Genomic DNA, 8978 nt, shown 5'->3' with positions numbered 1-8978 from the left:
GTAGAGGCAAAGGGGGGTCATATAAGGAAGACAAATTGTAGAGGGAAGCAAAGTTGCAGAGTACTTTCCCAAATTTTCAAAGATCTCAGTGTAGTTGCATAATTGATATAAAAATAGCTATGAACAACTGTACCATTATTTATTAATGGTAGTGATTATGGTGTTGTAAATTACAGTTATGGCACTATTTTAACATAATTATCACATAATAAGTTGAATGAAATGAATATCACCCATCCCTCCCCATACACACACACATATATACCAGCACGCACACAGAGGGGGAGAAACAGAAGTGCCGAAGTCTCAGTAGCAAACCTAGTTGTCCTGCTACACTTGTCTAAAAACAAGTATGGCATACCGTTGTATACTGGCCCATTCTGATGGCTGCTAAGACACACACACACGAACACATTTAAGCATGGAAAAATCCTGAAGACAAGTTCTTTCCAAACTGAAGATCCGACCTTGTCAACTCCTACTGCCAGGTCTAAGTCCAAGCACTCCCACCAACATGTCTCTAAAGACGTAGAGATCAGTGCCTTGAACTATGGAAGTGTTGTTTAAATAAAAACTTCCTTATTTGTTTTACACAAACACTATAACTACACATAGGATGTATGAATGTGTGTTTGATAAACATAGAAATGTTTTACAGTGGAAGACAGGAAGAATTAAAACAACAAAAAAACAAAGCACCCAAACACTTACTTGAAAAGACTTGGGATATCGATTGCTTTCCTGCTAGAAAATAAATGCTATATAACTTAAGTGAACTCTTTAAATAATTTTTCTGCATTTACTGAAGTCTACCCACATCAGGTCTCTCACACTAAAGTTAGAAATCTCATTTACATGAAGATTAAGATGATTTATAATGGGAAGAAAAAAGCAAAAACGTGGAAGACTGTCACACTTTGTAGAGACAGTAAAAATTGACGTATTTTTCTTGTTTCCTTCAAGGATGGTATCTGTGTCCGTTGATCTGTAGTTCAAAGAATTCCAGTTTGGTAAAACAAAATTGTCAATACACTGCATGTGCGTGCATGTATCTGCAAAAATAACTTCCTTGATCAAAAGGAACTTTTTGAACTGAATTTCATTCACAATCAATCCTCAGAAAGAAGCTTGCATGCTTTTTCACGACTGGAAGGATATCACAGTGTTGATTCTATACACAAAGTAGGATCTATTCCAGTATACCCGAGTAAAATAATTCACATATGGAGAATAGTTCATTTTGATTTCATGACAAAACCGTCCATATTTTGAGTAGGCATAACTGTCGCCTTCCTCACAAACCACCTGTCAGAAAAGAAGAAGATCTAATTAAAATACTGAAGATAAGTGGTTACAGCACGTAATTCTGTACATTTAATTTACTTCCACATTCTGTAAGTTTCATTTACAATATACATTTAATTTCCATACTGTACAATTCCAATAAGCTGACAATGTATTCCCCTATAGTTTGTTTAACCATCTGAAACAGCCTTGATGAATTAATACCTTTGTCAGGATAACAGACATTAAAACCAGTGTACTTTATTCATACAATAAAAGAACAATGGCAGCGGAAATTATCCACGTGCCCCGTTTACCCAGTATTTCAAACTTGACCTGCACAAAGCATACCACCTATATAGGGAAGGAAATTCTCAATTACCTTTTCCAGGCCAAGTAAGTTTAACATACCTAATGAAGACTGCAGACACACACACGTATCACCCTATAAATTCCAACCAATTGACTTGGAAGCAAATTGCTTGTGCGTTTTAGCATCTACTATCTGATATCCTTGAAGAAATCCCTTCGCTACTCCTTCTGACGGCACAAGTTTACATGTGTTTAAAAAAAGGTGGTAGGACAAATTCATGGAGAAAAAGCTATTGGTGGCTACCAAACACAGAGATATTTCCCCTGAGTTACAGTCCTTCAGCAACAGACTGCTGGAAAACATCTGTCTTGCCCTATCAATAATAATATGCACTCAGCCAGTGTCAGAAACAAGATATTGGACTAGGACTACAGGACACAGTCCAAGCTAGAAAGTAATACTTATCTTCTTCAACACAGCAATTTGGAAGACACATTCATAGACCTGTCAACAGTGTAACAGCCTGTCCACTGTCTCACTTACTTTGGGAATAAGTAAATGCTGCAGTCTCCAACTACATATGCACTAGCTTCCACTAATTTGGAAAGTCTTGACACTTTTTCAATATGACCTAGACGATTTTTGTTAGGAAGCAAACTGAGAGTTTTGTTTCAAAGCTTCCTGAGAAAACACATTATATCAACTTTCAGGAAGAAACTATGTCAACTTTCTGAAAAGAATACTTCTTTCCTGTTGGCCATTCCAATATTTTTTCTACAGCTAGCGTTTTTAGTATCTAATCCAGTATGGACTCAGCCACAGACAGGAAGCATAAGTGATGTTCATTACTAGCCAACCACTCTTCTAAAAATATTGAATGCTCAGTTGTCTACGTTTACATGTATATACCAGTTGTTTCGTTATTTTGATTTATATTACAGACATTCAGCAGAACAGATTTTAACTTAAACTCTCACCATGAATCTTCTTTTCCCCTTCTAAATCTGTTCACTATAAATAGGATAACCCTTGTCACTTCAACAATCCTAATTACGTGAAAATGGTAAATGACTTGTTTTGTGTACTGACAGTGCAGTGTGTGGCATTTATCAAAGACAGATTCCTTGCATTGGATACTGTCTTTTGAAGCCATCCCCCCTGCTCTGATTAGAATTATCATCACCAAGCAACAGCTGCTCTGAAAAGTACCAGGAAGTGTTCCTTAGGATGAACTGCTGAATAACTGGGTGTTGGGAATTAAAGAAGGAAGAAACTCATTCTAATATATGAATCAAACAAGAACTTAGAAACCTGGCAGTAAAACTGTGCTGCTGAAGTTAGGATGATACCAGGATTATGTGCAAAAGAGAAGCATGCAGGAAGCATGAAGATGAGAGATGCAGGGGGTATGAGGGAATGGAATCTTGAAATTGTGGTTAATTGTTCCAGCTGACATCCCAAGTGTGAAGAGGGAACAGGAATTAACTCATGCAAAAACAGATCTGAGAAGAAATTGAGATATAACGTGCCAATTATCAATGATGGAAGTTATGCATACACACACACACTCTGTTATAGTACAGTGCATTGGTTACAACATGGAATAATCACAGCATACATGATTTTAGCAGCAAGACAAAGAAAAAGCATAGATTTCAGCAATGGTAAGGAAGTTAATAGACAAACAGAGACAATACCCTCTATGGATAAACTGGCCAGGAAACATACAAGTAAAACTGACACCCTTTGTAGGTTTCTGGGGAAATTAAAGAGTAATTCCCTAAAAACATATCACCCCTACAATTACTCCCCCAAATGAAAGCAACTACAGAAATGAAATGCTTGCATTACAAGTTCTTTTGAAACGTGTATCATTTAAAGCAGAGTTTATAAAATACCTAACACAGATGAACACCTTGGAACCTTGGATTCTCCCCCAAGAATGGAATGTAACACTATATACAGGAAACATATGTATCCTCCCCATTTATAAAGAAAAAAAAAAAAGAGCGCATTAGAGCATTCAAACCAAGGATTAACTTGGTATAGTTAATACACAACAGGCTGTAATGTCAAACAGATGATTAAATCCTTTTTCTTAGTCACGAAAGCAACTAAATTAAGTTAACCTGTGATTGCTTAGAAGTAACTGGTGACTCCTCCCCCCCAGTGACCTGAGCTTAAGCAACCAAACCCTAAGTGAGTTTACAGCCACTTCTGCCTTTATAAAGTCAGAACTTTCACTGGATTCCCAGGAAGCAGATGAACAAGTGGTAATGAGATCACTTCATAAACCCCATCCCGTTTGCTATTTCAGCAGCAAAAGCAGCTCCATCAGCACTCAGAACAGATACAGCATGGCAATGACTGAAGCAGCATTCATGGGTATCTTTAGAACTCTAGAGTTTATTGAACTAAACTTTCTACCATCTGTGGCTTAAACTACCTATTGGGGTGCTAACCTATCTGGAAGGCTGAACCGAAGAGACTTGTAACCTCACCAGTACCAAAAAGGCTGTACTGAATTGAATGGAAGGCTGGTCCTCATCCCAGGCAGAGTTTTAGATGAATTAAGTTTATCCATTTTAAAATTTTGTCTTTAAAGCTAGTAAAGAATGCACTCTGACGCAGGGCTCTACTGCTTTTGTAACAACCTCTTCAGGTGTTACAGTCTCAAACATTTATATATATTTAAATGGCATTAATGATTGGCAGAAAAGCAGCACAGCTAGACACGGATGTATTAGGAGGGATTAGGGCAGTTAAAGAATAGTATGGGTTAAGATTACAGGTGTAGAAGAAAGACAAAACAAAACCTAATTGATCAGTTAAAATTTACGAGTCTTTGCCTATATGTCAATTACAATCAGAAAAATAAGATCAGCATTATAAGAAGATTTCTTTTAAAATGAATTATTTATCCATTCAAACATTCATTTTTTCTTACTGTTACTTACATGACCATTAGCAATATCCAATAGATCTTTAACTCTACATCCTCTTACAGGTCCCACTTCATTGCAAATTGAATCTTCAATAATCAGAAAATTGGCTTTGTAAGATGTCAGTATCTTATAAATATCCTCTGCTGACCTCTTTGAATAGATCTGATAAATCTATAAATTAAGAAAACATGTTCATGCAATGCAAGAATCAGTGATAAATTAAATATTTTGGGGTCATGGTATTTGAAATGCTGCTCACATTTAGTTGGAGTGGCACCAAACAAATAATTTGCATTACCAGGTGGCCTGGGGGGCACAGAAGAGCAATGTAAACGTGTGTGTCATGAGGAATGTTACAAGGTCATCTTCTTTGGAGCATTAATGTTTACAGTACTGCCACACATCTCAATCAGGCACTCCAGTCTTACACGATGGAACAGTCTATACATCACTGATAACACTGATAACACACACACATGGAATTGGACACTCACATTTTCATTTCTGTTTAGAAGATCATCATCATTATATAAAGGCAAGCTCGACACCATCCATCCGGTACAAAGCTTAATCACACCCATTAACTGTGGGCTGCCTGCAAACACAGCAGCCACAGGAGCCTGTCGTCTGCAAAAACAACATCAACATACACATCTGAGTACAGGATGCATTTCTCAAAACAATGTTTTTAATTTTATACACCGTGAATCTTTTACAGTGCTACAGTATGAGTTGGAGTGCATGAAGATATCATTGGGGGGGTTAATTACAATTGGTGCTAATGCTGCAGCGGCAGTAGTTTCCTTGCCATGAAAAGCTAAGACCTGCAGCAATATGGAGTTTGTAAGGCAGGTCTCCTGCTGGGGCAAGGGCTGATGGCCATTCTTCTCCTCCCTTGCAATCCATGGAGCACCATTCATAGAGGTTCTGAGATGCATCAAACTATTGCTTTTCTGAATGGCTGCTGACTCATGACAAAACACGCTTGGGAGGGAGGGTAGGTAGGAGAAACATCATGATGTTATCTTGTAAGGGAAAGATTTGTGATTATTTTCATTTGATCTCTAGGACCATGTATTTAACCATCTATGAGTAAACAGTCTCATGTTGCAGAATAACATCTACACTCATATTTCTGGGTTTGGTTTAAAATTTTGACTGTTCATATTCCTCCATTAGTGCAAGAAAACAGTCATTGTCACACTTTATTACAGACTTTGGGCAACTTTTCTGGCAGAGAAAATTCAAAATAAATTCATTTTATCAGAGAGAAAATTTAAAAAAATATGCTATAATAATGACATTCAATTAAAATTCCAATATGGACATCTAAATATATCCTTAAGATAAAAAGAAATCCTTATTTCCATTAAAAATATGAACAGCTGCTAGAAATAAGGGTAGTAAAATTGCTCTTAGCTCAATGCAATTCACCATGATTAATTATGTACTTGATGTGTAATATATGCAGACTAATGCAAAAGCCATTAGGTACTTGGCATTATTCCACATGCTGCCTTGAAGAGCTACAGCAGTGACAAACAACATACACTACTATTAACAGAAAGAAGAAATTGGCTGGAACACCGTAATTACCAGCCTTGTCTTTTCTGAAGATGAACAGGTTGACATTAAAGACTACATAAATACAGAAAATAATCTTCTAAAAAAATACACTTAAAGGTAAGTAAGTTGTCTAAACACATGGGATATAACTTTCAGAGACATGCAGTTCCTAATGACATAGTTCAAATTTAGATTGAATGAGACCAGAACCCAGTTCTGAAACTTTTGGTGAGAAGAAAAATATATCTGTGAAAATAACTTGACTCAGAATTAGCTATGTATATGGCTCAGTATGAACTGTATAGCATAAGCCAGTATTTGCTCTGCCCTGCCTAGCCAGCCATATAAGAACCAGCCTTCTGGGTGAAGGGGAAGTTTGAATCATACATGTTACACTGCATGTTTCTTGACTGAGGTCTCTAAATCCTCACATTCTGGCCTTTCATTTTACTGGCCCACGTACACAAAAATTTCAGTGTTTCTGTCCCCTGTGGAATTACAATCAACATGAATGCTCTAATCTACTGAGAAGTTAGTGTGTGAAGAACCAAGTACTAAGATGTCCACCTTTATTTGGAAATGAGGTCTAGTAATGATAATAGATATGATTTGCTTGCATGCTTCGCAATCTTCTCCTCTTGTAATCAATGATAAATTCTTGATTCTTTCCATGGGAATAACACCAAACTTTAAATACACATTTCTTCTCCCATCTCTCCCTACATCGTGTAATGACTTAGCAAGGGAAAACTCAGATTCATACAGGTAGCTCTACAAAATGCTGAGATAAAAATACCCTGACATAAAGAAGTAAAATAGAAATGTAGGACTTCACACTTACTTTATCCATGTCATGAGTTCTACTGTATCAGGATCATAGAATTCTTGTATTTCTGAAAGTTCTGTCATTATCCTAGGGAAAAACTGATGGAAACATATTTTTGGTTACTTGGAGTTAAAAAAAATAATCTATAGAGAATCTCATTACATTAAGGCCTTAAATAACAGAACAGAAATGGGTTTCATCTAAGTTTTCCCTCCTGATTGGTATTTTTGTTTGAATATTTTGCAAAACACACTGTTTATACTTACCTGAGCACTAACGTGCTTTTCCAAAACAAGCACGTTAAACACAAGTTCTCACCTCTCTCTATTTTATTAGAATAATTGTAATAAGAAAAAAAGGGACCCCCCCCCAAAAAAACTATGTGGCAACGACATTCATCAACTTTAACTAGACTTAAATGCATCAAAACCATAGTTCAGGTTTCCATATGCAAATGCAGATAAGGGCACTGAATCAAGAAGCTGACAAATGTCTCATGGTAAACCTGCTTGAGCATGGGGGGGTTGGACTGTTGTGACTTGATGGAAAAGTGCTGTGCAAGTGGGAAAGGAGAGAAGAAATTTCCTGGAAGAGCATTATGTGGGTAATGTGCCCTGGACTTTCCTCAGACTTTTACTTCAATGACTGCTGTGAATGAAAGTACACTATACTGTATGAAGTAGGATATCTCTGTTTTTGCTCTTGAAAAACATTTTAGGAAAAGGAGGCATTCTGGGAAGTCAGCCAGAATGCCGACTCCTTGAGATCAGCCCAGATTGCAAGCCTGCACTACAGCTTCCCTATCCTGTCAGGTGTGGGGGTGAAGGAACATCTCCTTTATTAAGATGGGCAATTTTAGAATCACAAAAACATTTAGGTTGGAAAAGACCTTTAAGATCATTGAGTCCAAGCATTAACCTAGCACTGCCAAGTTACCACTAAACCATGTCCCTCAGCACCACATCTACATGTCTTTTAAATACCTCCAGGTACGGTGATTCCACCACTTCCCTGGGCAGCCTGTTCCAATGCTTCATAACCCCTTCAATGAAGACACTTTTCCTAATATCCAATCTAAACCTCCCCTGGTACAACTTGAGGCCATTTCTTATTGTCCTATCACCTGTTACTTGGGACAAGAGACTGACCCCCACCTCACTACAACCTCCTTTCAGGTAGTTGTAGAGAGTCATAAGGTCTCCTCTCAGCCTCCTTTTCTCCAGGCTAAACAACCCCAGTCCGATCAGCTGCTCCTCATTAGACTTGTTCTCCTGACCCTTCACCAGCTTCATTGCCCTTCTCTGGACACGCTCCAGCACCTCAATGTCTGTCTTGTAGTGAAGGGCCCAAAACTGAACACAGTATTCAAGGTGGGGCCTCACCAGTGCAGAGTATAGGGGGATAATCACTTGCCTAGTCCTGCTGGCCACACTATTTCTGATACAAGCCAGGATGCTGTTGGCCGCCTTGGCTACCTGGGCACACTGCTGGCCCAGCCATTTTGTAAGTCCTAGCGCCATTTTGAGCATTTATCCGAAGAAGGCATGACTAGAAGCTGGCCAGCTTTGAGATGCTGGAGCATGTTTATGCTGTTGTAAATGCTAAGTGAAAGCTACTAGATGCCAGCTCTTTTTGAAAAGGATAAAGTTTACAGGTTATGCCAGACTAAAGGGACAACTTTCTTTGAGACAGCTGGAAACAGAAGCCTGCTTTTAACTGAGGAGTTTCCACCTCCATTACCTGGACAATTCAGCTGTCAAGTGATAGCAGTCAACAACCAGACATGTTAGGGTAGCACAAGAACAGCTGCCGTATGTTCACATCAGGGCTGAAAGCTACAGATAAGCCTGAACTGTCCCCAGAACAGGAGATGACAGAAAGAGAAACTGCTACTGCCACCCCAAGGAGAACCAGCTTCACTTATCAATCACAGCTCTTAGAAAAGCTAGTGCGTGAAGGGACTATGCCAGACTGAGTCATAAGGCAGCCAAGCAGAAAGATGCTGAGCTGTACACTTAGCCATTTATAGCCACGGTAACAGACT

At 38.3% G+C, this 8978-nt stretch overlaps 1 protein-coding gene across 1 annotated transcript in view; it reads right to left on the bottom strand.

Moving 5' to 3' along the window:
• Nucleotides 1-785: 785 nt before the first annotated feature.
• Nucleotides 786-8978, bottom strand: part of DPY19L4 (dpy-19 like 4) — a gene marked incomplete at its 5' end in the record, with an annotated part of 29458 nt that continues 21265 nt past the window's right edge. The window contains 4 exons of the mRNA XM_082478999.1: nt 786-1305; nt 4555-4713; nt 5037-5169; nt 6950-7032. Coding sequence (XP_082335125.1) covers nt 1141-1305; nt 4555-4713; nt 5037-5169; nt 6950-7032 — 540 coding nt within the window. The 3' untranslated portion in view covers nt 786-1140. The remainder of the gene's footprint in view (nt 1306-4554; nt 4714-5036; nt 5170-6949; nt 7033-8978) is intronic.

This window comes from Vanellus vanellus, assembly GCF_965231255.1.
Source record: "Vanellus vanellus genome assembly, chromosome: 2".
Taxonomy (NCBI): Eukaryota; Metazoa; Chordata; class Aves; order Charadriiformes; family Charadriidae; genus Vanellus; species Vanellus vanellus.
This window is presented reverse-complemented; position numbering and strand designations above follow the sequence as displayed.